Here is a 13339-nt window from a genome sequence, read left to right as displayed (position 1 = left end):
ATAACATCAACTTTTCCAGCATTCTCTGAATTTAGTTCATTTGGTCACAAGGATTTTCATCCAACTGTGATATAATGCCATGCCAAAGTGCCTCGAAGATATGACCTCAGAAGGGATGTTGCAGTTTTTAATGTCTCAGGGAAGTCTCTTCTTTGTAGCTATGTGAATCCAATTTCCAGGAGCATCCAATTCAAGCACAGGGCAGGCATATTTGCTTTATCCCCAATGGAGGGACTAGCCAATTCATTCAGCAAGACAATCTGGTGGTAATCCCCAAATGCTGGCCATTCAGTGTAATTTATCTCATGGGTGTAGCTTCATTATTATGTAAGAAGTTCAAGCCTCAAGGAACTCCCGTGACCATTGCTAGGAATCCAATTCTGTTAGTATACTGAAGCCCCTCAGGCTGTACCTCACCACACTCCAAGCCCGTTTGCTACACTGATCGACAGATTTAAAATCTAAGAGTTTAGGTTGCATCTACTATTTCAATGCCACTTGGAATCAAGGGCTATTTTCTCCCACTTTCTTCTACCTTAAGGCTCACATGGCTGGCTGACTTGTAGAGTGCCAAGGAATCAAACTGTCTCAATCTGCTTTATATGAGAACTTTCCAGGGCCTTTGTGGCACATGGCATGGCCATAAATAAGCACTGAAATAACATGTTCACCAGTAATTTCAGCTCAGCTACGTTTCCCACCACCAGCCCTAGAAGGGATGTCTTCCATCCCTGGTATGGCTGGTAGTTTCCAAAAGGCCAGAGTTGGATTAAGTGGAGTTTGCCTGTTGGGCACCATCTGTGAAGCAGCAGGTGAAGGCAAACAGCACACCACCATGTAAAAAGAAAAGGTCTTAATGAAAAATACCAACAAGGTGAATCAGAAAAGAGGGATATGGACACCCATTTGCTCATGCAGGCAATGTAAAGGCTGGGGCACTGAGGGATGCACTTTGGAGCTGTACTAAAAAAAAATCTGAGTCTACTTATGCATAGGGCATCCCTGACAATAGCCTTGCATGCAGATCAAATCAGGACTTAAATATCATCTGTCTAGAGGAGCTGTCTGGGAACATAGAATGCTAGCAGCCATGACCTTGTGGGAAGCTGGATTTGGAATGTAGTGCAAGGGATTTGGGCCTAGTCCCTCCTGCTAGCTGGTAACCAGGCAACCTGATAGAGGAACCAAGCTGTGGGGCAATCCTGTCTGTCCCTCCACACTTCAAGCATAAATCCGTTACTAACCCTTCAAAGGCTTCCTAAAGTTTAACTTCTAACGTGGTGCCATAGGCCCTCCTTGACACACCTCTCACTCCCTGCCTCAGATTCTATGTCCAAATCACACTAAAGCTTTCCAAATAGCTTTTCATGCCTAGATCAATGTCCCCAGCACTTCTCCTGGCTCTTACAATCAGTCCTCCCTCATATGTAAGATTTCACTTTACCCAAGAAACCCTTTACTAACAACAGAACCCCTGACTTGGGTGTCTCCAAGGGGCTCCTACCTCATCATGAGCACCTTAGCACTTACTGCACCATATACTGGAACTTCTATTGACTCATAAAGCTCATTCAATACTGAGCTTTCACTGTGGTACCTTCACACAGTGAAATACTACATGGCCATAAAAAAGGAAACTTGCCCTGGCCGGTTTGGCTCAGCAGTTAGAGTGCCAACCCGTGGACCAGAGACCTGGTTTCAGTTCCCACTAAGGGCACATACCTCGGTTGCAGTTTGTCCCTGGCCCTGGTTGGGGTCATATGGGTGGCAACCACTCAATGTGTCTCTCACATCGATGTTTCTCTCTCTCTCTTCCTCCCTCCCTCTTGCTTTGTCTGAAGATAAATGCAAAAATGTCCTCTGGTGAGGATTAAAAAAAAAGGAAACTTTACTCTTTGAGATAGCATGGATGGACCTGGAGATTATGCTAAGTGAAATAAGCAAGTCAGAGAAAGACAAATACCGTATGATCTCATTTATATGTGGAATCTGATGAATAAAATAGAGGCATGAATACTTGGAAAAGACAGACAGCTGTCAGAGGGGAGGGTAGTGGGGGAACCGGTTCAACGATGAAGGAATTAGCCAAAAAAAAACCAATGCATATATACATACACACACACAGAGAGACACAGACAACAGTATGGTGATAGCCAGAAGGAAATGGGGGTGGGGACTAAGGAGAGGTGGGCAAAGGGGGTGAAAATGGAGACCGAAAGAGACTTTACTTGGGGCAATGGGTGCACAATGCAGTGTGCAGTTGATGCTTAATTGAGCTGTACACGCGAAACCTGTACAGTTTTGAAAACCAATGTCAACCCAATAAATTCAATTAAAAAAATACAAACAAGCAAACACTGAGCTTTCAGAAGGCATAAAACAGGATCTTATATCCCTAAACAGCTTGTGAAGTGCCTGCTATATAGTGAACATTCAGTAAATATTTAATGAGAACAAGATTAAATCAGGTGAGTGATTCATTAACATTTACTCTCTGTAGCTTTCTTCATATAAAACATGAGTACTTTATTAATGTGCACACAATTCTGGAGTTCAGACACCTTAGCAACCATTTATTTAACCCAAGAAGAGATTGAAACCTAGAAATTAAATGACTTATACAGTTATCACAAAACTATTCTATGCCCTGGTCCTGATTCCTCCTTTTTACTCCTCCTTTTCCTCCTAATAACTCCACATATCCCTTTCTAACATGTAGTATGTATGCTGCACTTGCACCGTTTAATGATATATACTCATTGAGCACTAGTACTGTTCTTTGATGCAATTATCTTACAAGTTTTGATCTCTAGAGAAATCTGACAATGTTTTTGTACTTACCAAAAGAACGTCATATTTGAAATAACATCAGAATTATTTTTTTCCTCTCTTAGCATCAGCCATCCAAGTTCTGTATGATACAGAATAATGAAAATAGACCCCAATTCCCAGGTTTCCATGTAACCATATTTTGTTGAAACTTAATCTTCCTTCCAATTTTCAACCGACCCCTGTGATCAAGTGTATGATATACCAAAAATGGTGGCAAGAACTTTAAGCAATACATTTTGAAGGTTAGTTTTTAAACATTTAGCAGCTAAAATTTGCAAAGAGTTTTTAAAATGCCTCTCCCACTAGTAATAAAACTCCTTAGCATAAAAAATTGATTTCCCCATGTCTTGAAGTTCTGAGAAATAGGAGGAAAATTTACAAAGTCCCAAATAAAAATGTAAAACAGTGTTAAACAAACATAGGAAAAGGTGCTCAAGATTTAAATGCTGGTATCTGTTAAGCCTTTTAATCAATCAATACGAGCATCTGGTAATGGCTATGTCAGAATAACTGATTATCAGAGGGATCAGAAGGTTATGAGGGAAAGATGCTGTTTTATGTTCACAGAACAAACTGGCTCAATAGGAATCAAATCAATAATATTGACTCTAAATGGGCACTAGACTCCTAGCTACCAGGAACTCTAAGATCATGATCAGATGACAGAAATGTCTCTGAGTGAGCCCAGTTGAGTCTCAAGCCTGCTGCTGCCAACAGGCTGTTCATGTATAGCACTGAAAACTACTATGAAACCAAGAAAACCCAATCAAGTTACTTGATGATTGTTTCTAAAAACCACCTCTAGGAGACTGTGATCAGTTCTTTAGGCTCTGAAAGAGCCCAGAACTAGGCAGAAGAGGTAGCAAAGAACCCTAAACACTAGATAAGCAAAAAACAAAGACAAAAATTTTCTGAAAAGCAAAACAAAATAAAAAACATCAACATAGAAGAGACTGTAAAGCATCATTGGATCATTTTGGACTCCAACTGCCTCTCCATTTCTATCCTTTTTTTCAAGCTGTGCCAAACAGAGTTCCTTGAAGTGACCACAACAGCCAATTTAGGCATATTCTACCGCAATCTTGTCATTAATTTTATTACTGAGATATTGACATCAAAATTGTTTTTATTTTTAGGCACACAGACACATTTAATATTTTCCAAATGGCAAGGTATACTTATGGTTATACAGAAAAAAGTATGTGTTTAATATGGTTTAGGGTCATTCTACGGAATTAATGTGTTGAAATCTTATTAACTGGGAATATGGAGAATTATATTTTCAAATATCAACATTTTTGCCTTTCCAGGCACATAAAAGATTATTTGCAAGGCATATATGCTTTGCATGGTAAATAAACTTCCCCCCCACATATCATTGATTTTTTAAACATATTTAGTAATTTAAGACCAGGAGCAAACACATCTGTCAGACTAATTTTTTGCTTTTTCATAAGTGCAACTTTTTAATAAAAATTTACATCTAGATAAACAATCTTCAGATTTTGAAACTTTAATAAGATTTTAAAAACATCATAACTGAACTGAAAAACATACACATTTAGCACACAAATATTGTAATATGAATCAACTCCAACTCCATTTGAAAACAGGTGAATCAAATTACAGTTTTAGAAGTTAATAATTCACATTTAAGCAAGTTAGCGCCTTGCTGAATTCAGCCTTTATAAAAAAAAAGAGACTTAGTGCATATTGTAATGGCACAATGTGCTTCTGTACCATTTTGTTGATTTTTTTTTACCTTATTAAACAAGATCAAGTTCTTGGAAGTTGGTAGATAACGGCTAACTTTTTATGACATAAAATTTCCAATGGTAACAGTTACATTTTATAACAGAACACTTTCTATAGATTTCTTTTCCTACCTTAAAATTTTAAAAGCAATCATTTGTAAGGATTGCATCAACATCAATTTAGCAGAGGAAGATCAAACTTTATTGAAACTGCTTGCATACAAAATATATTGCACTATAACCAAACAAATGTCAACATAAAATCCAATCTGCTGTCACTAATATGTACAGAGAATATTGCCCAAGAGCAGTTACATTACAAGGTCATTCTACCTTGGTTAATTATCTACAGTATTTTAAACCAAACAGCTTACAGATGATGTGTGCAAGGTACCAATTTCTGTTTTCAAAGACTATACATTCCCAGAATAAATAACTAGAAATCATCATTCATGTTTGGCAATACTTTTAAAAGATTTTTTTTAATATTCTTGAAATCATGTGCAGTCTGCTGCCATTTTTATATGTTTATTTGTATGCAAGGAAAAGTAACTGTAAAATGAAAATTCAATGAAACAAACTCACAAAATACATCAAAGGCAGAACTTCTGTTTGTACGGCTCTGTACAGATTCAGTGGTACCCCAACTTAGAGTTATTTTTTAAGAAAAATATAACATCTTACAGTGAAGGTCCTTCAATATTTTTACTCACTAAATTCCACCCATTATAAAAAAAGATTCAAAAAACAAAACCAGACCCAACACATCCAAAAACAAAGAAAGAAAAAAAGTTATTTGTTAACCAATCTTAGTCTGCTTTCCAATTCTGCTTATACATTAGACCTAATATTTCGAAGTTAACAAAACATTTAACCTGCTTCCAATATTTCTTAAACAAAGTACAGGTACTTCACAGGGTTATTATGCACATATGGAAATGACCCTATCTCCCCAAAATAAGCATGAAATTAAAATATGAAAAACTTCACAAAACAAGGGGAGGACAAAATAAAAAGGCTCTAAGTTAAAACTGGTCATCAAGCCAAAGAGCAGGCATATCCTACCAACTTTCAACCAAAAAGATTTGTTCCTAGCTAAAAACATTTTAGCCTCTCTCAAATGAAAAGATACTTATTTCTTCTCCTGTCTATACAGAAAAAATTACACATCCCTCTCAATAACACTATTTGTCAAACTTCAGTGCAACAAAACATAAACAAAAACAAGTCTTATTCTTTATACTGCCTAACCTGATGTTTATGCAAGGAACAAAATATGGAAAGCATGCATTCTTCTATAAAGTACTAATGTTTGACAGGGTTTGCAATATCTTCAATATTTAGTGTTTCCAACTTATCTTCCCTGAACTCTGCATCCAAATATAATATTCCTACCTGCCAAGATATAAAAAAGGCACAGATCATACAACTTTTTTTTTTTTGCTAATGAAATGACAAATGTCACATCACACAAATCTTGGGGTCCACTAAAATACTGGAAAAGTGGACCAAAACATAAATTGACACAGGACATGAAATGACATAGCATTTCACTGACTTCTATATGAGATTGAAGACAGACGTCTAATATGATTACCGTAAGTGCTATTTATTCAGAAAATCTGAAAATGTACCAGTAAGTTACCACCCTATGTAGAAAAATGATCCAAATTAACAAAGAATATCACTTCTTAGTACTTTACTAAAATCCTGTCTTGAAGTGATAAGTATACTTAAAAGCAGTGGTTCAAAATTTCAAGATATCTTTTTGTGCAAATCTGAAAATTGTTGCTTATAGCCAATACCAGAAAAATAAAATTCTTAAACAGAATTTGTGTTCATTTCATGCCCTGTGCCACCTTGCCTACCTTTTGTCTTTGGCCTAACAAAGTTTTCTAATATGGAATAAGAATTACAGAAATGGTAATGGAAATATAACTTCAGAATTATGCAGTTTAGGGTACTCCATTCACAAGTGGTTGCTGACCATCCACGTTGTCTGGTTTTTCCTTCTTCTGGTTACGATCTTTACCCGTGCGCAGCCGATTACCTTCACTGGAGGTATTCTGTAATGTTTTAGTGTGGACACTCCTTTCATTATTGCAGTCAACTCTGATCTAAAACAAGTTATAATTGTTATATACAAAGACCATATCCTACTGTAATCTGTAATTGGCCTGACAAGAAATTTAAGCCTGAAGTGTAAATTCCACATGTTAAAAAAGGAAACGGGGGGATAAGAATATAAGAGTGCAAGAAATTAGGTCAGGTAGGATCTTTATTTTGTTTATGATTTTAAAACACTCTTCTTCTTTAACTGGAACACACTGGTCATCTCATTGCATCCAAAGTTAGATAAAAACTCACAATCCTACCGTGTCTTCTTCTAAGCAGAATAAAACAGTGAGAAACAAATAATTAAAATGAATGACGATTACTGATTACAAAATACACATGGCTATAATGCTAGAGTTCAAAAGAATGGGTGATTATGAAATGCAGGAGAAGAAACAAATTGATGTCTTCCTATTCTGACTTTACCAAGATAATAACTCAACACTCTTATTAACTTTTTTATATCTATCATGGGTGTAATTAAGTTTCTCTATACTGAGGGCTCCCACTGTCTATGGTAGAAGAATATGAGTATTGGTTTCTAGCAGCTTATATTTCAGTAAGGCAAGTCAGAAGATCATGTAACTTAAATTCTAGAGAATAAAAAGTGTATGAGGAAATTTGAAGACACTAATATGTAGAGGGACTGGAGTCCCAGGAAGTGTAAAGATGAATGCAATTAAAAAAATAATAGTCTAACAAGTTTCATATGATCTCACTTATTTGTGGAATATAATGAACATAACAGTCTGAGGAATGGGGTAGTCCCAGAGATGTGGAAGTGGGGTACAGACTGACAATCCCCAGAAGAGGGGGTGGTAGGGGAGAGATAAACCACAGAACTTATATGCTTGTATGCATGAACAGTGGACATGGACAACAAACTGGGGAATGGTCAGGGAGGGAGGGGGAGGGGAGAATCAGTGGGGGAAAAAGGAGAAACATCTGTAAAAAGAATTAATTAATAAAAAAAATAAAAATAATAGTCTAAGATTTATGCAATATTTTAAGTGCCAACACTGAATACTTAAAACACTGCTCGCAGAAATCTAGACACTGTACAAAAGGAAGATAATATTCTCACATTGACCTGTGACCGTTGCATTATTCTAATGCTGCTTTAATCACAAATATGCATCCTTTTAACCAATGTGATCAGAAATCCTAGTTCATCAAACTTATCCATTTAAGTAAAGAATTACAAAACTGGTACATTAAATGCCTTACATCTTTGTAAAACATGTGTATATACATTATTTCATCCCTCTCTTTATCTAGGTCTAAGGTCATTTCTATGCTGGTCCTGAAGAACCCATCAGTAGTTAACGTAGTTACAACTGCTATTGAGTTCTAAAGAACTTTGTCATAAAGGCTCTTTCTCACTTATCTTTGGTCCAAAACCAATCCACAGTCAAGAAGGAACCCTAACTAGTTGGGTTAAGAATTAAGAGTCAAAGAAGTAGAAAAGAACATGGTTTCTTGAAATCAAACACCGGGATTTGAATATCACTGCACCATATGCTACGTGATCTTGGGCAAAGGACTGAATCTTTCTAAACTTCAGTGTACTCACCTACAAAACCAAAGGATAAAACTACTTACCTTAGGGGGCTGCTGTAAGATTAAATTAGATAAAACACACAAAACACTTAGCAAAGGTGTCTGGACATGCTCAGTGGCAATTTCAAAATTATTGAAAAATGAGTTCAGGACAGGTGATGATCAATTGAGATGGGAGTTTCAGAATAGAAGCTGGCTGTAAACAAACAGCTGACTGATTCAGCAGGTTCCAGTTGAGTATCATCAGCCCTGCCTATCACGATCATTACCCTTGAAATAGATGCCTTCTTTTCCTTACTTTCCACTTAAAGAGGACATCCTATTCCCATTACTCAGGGGAAGAGTGACCCACAGGTCTTACTCAGATCTCACTCTGTCAGTACAGATCCCACTCTGTCAGTACATTCTGGGATGTTCTTTTCTTGGGGGAATCAGAAGGATCACCAATGTGGTACTTGAAGTCATAATGTGGCTGTCAAAGTCTTCACTAATATTTTGCAATTCTAGAGAAATCTTTGCATGTTTGCACAAAAGTCTAAGATTGCCACAACTGTAATGCTGAAAGGGAATTATTTCACAGATATCAAATTTACAGTCTTTAAATATGTTTAAAAATAAAGCAAAATAAATTCATAAATTTCAAACTACTGTAATTCAAAAATTTAGATGAAAGAGGCACATGGGTTTACCTGGAGGGATCCATCTGCTGTTCTTCCTTTAGCTTCTCTCGGATTACGTGGACGATTATCTGTTCGGGAGTGATCGTCATTTCCTTTAGGGATGTTTTAAAAAGGTTCAACAATTACTGATTCTAACATGCTTATTGGAAGCTCTTTATTCTCATATCCTTAATTTACTTAGACCAACCACAAAATCTAAAATATTATCAGCAACCTAGAGATTACAGTTATATAAAGGTTAATAATATAGCATTCTACCAAGAAACAAAATATTTTGAAGGCATCAGAACAGTACAGCTGTCACAGGTCAATATGAGTTGTTATGTTTAGACTCTCCAAAGAAACTGAACTAGTTATCAGTGTTTATTCACATACTCTACATAAACCATAAGGAGACTAATATTCTGTTAATTACTGTAGGAAAAGCTGAGCCTTTACTACAGAAACAGGAGAAATGGGGTCTTGGTAATACGGTGTTAAATCACCGAGATTTTCACAAAATTTCATGCAGTCGTTACAATTCACCTTTATTTCTTAACAAATGAAAGCCTCTATACCTTTGAAGCCACCTCCGCGTCCTCTTCCTCCCTGTCCTCTTCCTCCACCGCCACGTCGTCGTCCGTCTCCTCTGCGCAGAAAGTTCTCCCTCTCTTCCTCTGTTGGAGCTAATGACCAATCACTGAGTTCATCTCTGTGGTCAGATTCTGTTTCAGAAGCATTTGATGCTTCAGAATTAGTTCCTATCGAGAGTTAAAAGTTATATACCATTGTCCGACTTAAAAAAAAAGTTAGGTTAACAGAAGCTTCCAGAGACGTTTCAGGGGTAATCCAACAATCTTCCTCCCAATTTATAAGCCCACTAAAGGGTATTATCATCTTCCATTTTATAAAACAAATTATCTTAAGTTAAAAATAAAGGGTTTTACAATTTTTGAGGTAATTCTGGTAAACATTTTTGGTTCTCATTTTTGTTAAAAAGGTATTTTATTAGCCATCTAAGTTCAAACCTGAGTATGCCACATCATTAAACAGCTGTGCTCCTTTAATCATCTGTGCTCTCTGGAGGAAAAGTTGTCTACAACAGTTAAATGCAATACCTTGAGAAACAAAACCTCTATAGAGTTCCTTTTAATACAGTTTGACTAAGGAACAGAGGGGAATGAAGCACACATTTTAGTCACCTCTGAGAAGGTGGCAAAGAAGGTTACCATGGCAACTGGCAACTGTCTCAGGGAAGGGTTCCTTGTGGGAGCAGGGACTGGACCCAGCTAAATGGGGATATGGCTTGGTCCATAACCTTCCCTCCCATTCCCACTGGAATTATTTATTATTAATAAAATAGTTATTAAACTCATTATGCCTGAGGGGGTGGGTTAATGACCTAAGGAATGGAAGTGGAAGAAAAGAGCTCTATAGTGAGATGGGACTTCAACAGCAAAAAGAACAGACTTTTGAAAGAGGGGTTAGAGGTTAGGTTCAAGGTTGGCCTTAGGAGTAGGTATGTCTCTCCCCCACTCCACAATATCAACTCTACTACCTCTCTCTCTTCCTTTGTTGGAGCTAATGACCAATTATAGCTTCACCATTATAGCTTCATTCCTGTGGATCTTGAAGGTTTTCCATCTTAAAGAGTTCCTTTTTGAAATGCAAATATTTGTGAGATGGATTATACCTTATACCATCAGAAGTAAGTTACATAGTAGATAAACAGTTGAGCAAGAAAGACAGTAGGCACTGGCAGGTGGGGACAGTGTTCAGGGAAAGGTACTGGGAGAGAAGAAAGAAGCACAACAGAAGAGCTGGGAAGGCAAAGAGAAACTTCGCCGACTTCTTGACTGTGCCTAGGGCTGACTTGGGTCATGGCATACAAAATCACCTTATGAGTCACAGGATGCAGACCCCTGATTTACAGTCCATCCAGCAAGTATGACCAGCACATGCCTGACAAAAAATGAGCCATAGTACACAAATGTAAAAAGTTTTCGCTATACAGTAATAAAATCAGGAAAGGCCTTAAGAAAGTCATGAACACATAGGGGCTTAAGCAGATTTACCCCAAGTCAGAGCATGGACAGAACTCACACCTGCCCTGTGAACTCTCTGTTATTATCAGGTTTTTACTCTATGTCTCTTGCAATACAATTTGATCCACTGTGAATCGGAAACCATGTAGTGAGAAATTGTTAAAATGGGGTTCTAATGAATATTAGAGGTTAGCAGCTATTAAGTGTAGGAACAGATAAAGTAACTGAGTAAAATGCTTAGTTTGTACCTGAAGTATATCCAGGACCGCGTCTGCCGTGCCCCCTATTTCTGTAAGGTCTACTACCTCGACCCATTCCTTGACCATCATCAGTCACATAGCCTTTTTCCTTATCTGTACGATTTGGTGGTGGTCTAGAACTAGCTCCAATCTGTCGCAACTGCTCATCAATTTGTAATCTCTCCAAACGCAACTGGTCTACTTCCTATTTAAAATATACAAGATAACAGTAAAAATAATTTCACATTTTACTTAATAATACCTTTCTCCTTTTCATCAGATAAAAAATTATACTGGAAATATTTCAATTTCAGTTCTTAATTTATAGTAAACACTGTTACACAGAATTATCAGGAAACTGAATGATCTCTTTAAAAAAGAAAATTACTATAAATAACAGATTACTGATGCCCAGAATTAGATATTTAAGAAAAAATACTCAGTATTAATAGAATTTAAAGTCTGATTTGGCACTATTATCCAATCAAATCTGCTAAGGCATAAATATGCTAGTTTGGGGACTTCTTAATGACAGGATATTGAATAAAACAACTCTAAAATGTATGAATACAGGAAACAGACATTTAAGTTTTAACCAGCTAATCCTAAAAATCACACATTGTAAATAATTTGAATTAAAATGTACTTGCCAGTTAATATCTTAATTTACAAAGCACTAAGTTTGGGCCATCTTCTTTTCAAAGAACATATATTACAGGTCTTTGGATGTGATTATACAATTAAGGAAGAATTATTTTCAATGAATTGAAAATGATCATATTCCTTATATAGGGCAGAAAACTAATAGCTGACCAATGTTAGGCCTTACATCATGCCTTACAAACCTCTTCAAGCCTACAACTCTTCTAGAATAAGTATGACAAACAGTATGAATTTAGTTGATCAAAATATACACCTGGGGTCCATAGACAATCCTTACACACAGTGTTCTTCCAATATGTTGCATTCTGTCAAATCAATATAAAGTCTCAATTATAACCCTTGTCTTTCAATCTAACCATAAACATCTCATTTTGGGGTTATAGGAAGCTAGATCCATAACTGTAGTAGTACTGGGTGTCTCAGTCAAGCAGAGGCCATCAGAGAGTCAGACTGTCTACATTAACAGTCACTGGAGAAGTCCCTGAAAAGCTAAGCTCCTAAAATCTTGGTCATGGCAGTTTCTGGAAAATAAAGGGCAGGTAATGATTTGGGTGAGTTTGATCTGAGCTCTGAAATAAAATTTGTTTTACAAAGGAATTGAACAAAGAAGAGACTATAGCCGAGTAAGTAGCTTACTCCAAAAGTACAGTTATAACTCATGGAATGGGCAATTCTTGCAAAACAGAATGGTAGTCCAGGTTATCTCACTGAGGCAAAGCAGTCACCTTTTGGTGAAAGATGCCAGGCCCAATCAAGTGAAGATTTGGTGATGGAAAGAATGGCAACAGGACAGCTGCTGATAACCAAAAAAGATATTCAATTGTGAAGAATAAATCAAAATATCTAAGAAAGATTAGTCAAAAGAACAAGAGATCGATACAATGCAACACTAACTCTCCAGGGTCTTCATAATTAATGTAAGCTAAGAATATTAAGAAAAACACATAAAACAGATTATACATAAACATGCTCTAAAAGAAAAACAAATAAGCAAATCAATGGGGAATCCTATCCATGTCAGCCTTGCTGGATAAAACTTTCCCATTTTCAATTATTAACCACCATAAAAATGAATGAAATGTCCCACTATTGAAGTTTTTCTTCCTTATTTGCATACAAGTAGAAATTGTTTAATTTTATTTCTCTAAGAAATTGGCAAAAAATTCTTAAGACAGCACTATAAATAAAAAAGTTGGACTACTTTTAAAATTTACTTAGTACTAGTTACATTACAATTGTGATCCATATGGATAGAAAGAAGAATTATAAAAGTGACATGAGTAAGATTCCGTTTCATTGACTTATGGAACATTTTGGCCAAAAGAAATTTTTAAAAGCACCTAGTCTAGGGAAGTGACTTGCCTAAAGTCACACAGCTAGTTTATGGCAGACAAGAATCTAGAAGCAAATCACTGGACTGCCAATCCAGTGCTCTTTTCATTTATGCCTTGTACCCCTAGTTCCTGCTTTCT

General features: G+C 36.5%; 1 protein-coding gene across 14 annotated transcripts in view; it reads right to left on the bottom strand.

Annotated features, from left to right (window-relative positions):
* Window positions 1-4276: 4276 nt before the first annotated feature.
* Window positions 4277-13339, bottom strand: part of FMR1 (FMRP translational regulator 1) — a 41130-nt gene continuing 32067 nt past the window's right edge. For 4 of the 14 annotated variants that reach the window (XM_036270478.1, XM_036270483.1, XM_036270491.1 and 1 more), the window contains 4 exons: window positions 11214-11409; window positions 9499-9681; window positions 8951-9033; window positions 4378-6703 (listed from right to left, as the gene is read on the bottom strand). In XM_036270478.1, coding sequence (XP_036126371.1) covers window positions 6542-6703; window positions 8951-9033; window positions 9499-9681; window positions 11214-11409 — 624 coding nt within the window. In that variant the 3' untranslated portion in view covers window positions 4378-6541. Of the gene's footprint in view, window positions 6704-6877; window positions 6973-8950; window positions 9034-9498; window positions 9682-11213; window positions 11410-13339 lie in introns of those variants that run through there. The other 10 variants (XM_036270481.1, XM_036270486.1, XM_036270485.1 and 7 more) reach the window with 7 other exon arrangements.

Source organism: Molossus molossus, unplaced genomic scaffold (assembly GCF_014108415.1).
Source record: "Molossus molossus isolate mMolMol1 unplaced genomic scaffold, mMolMol1.p scaffold_m16_p_2, whole genome shotgun sequence".
Lineage (NCBI taxonomy): Eukaryota > Metazoa > Chordata > Mammalia > Chiroptera > Molossidae > Molossus > Molossus molossus.
The sequence above is the reverse complement of the archived record's forward strand: the minus strand, read 5'-3'. Positions and strand labels throughout refer to the sequence as shown.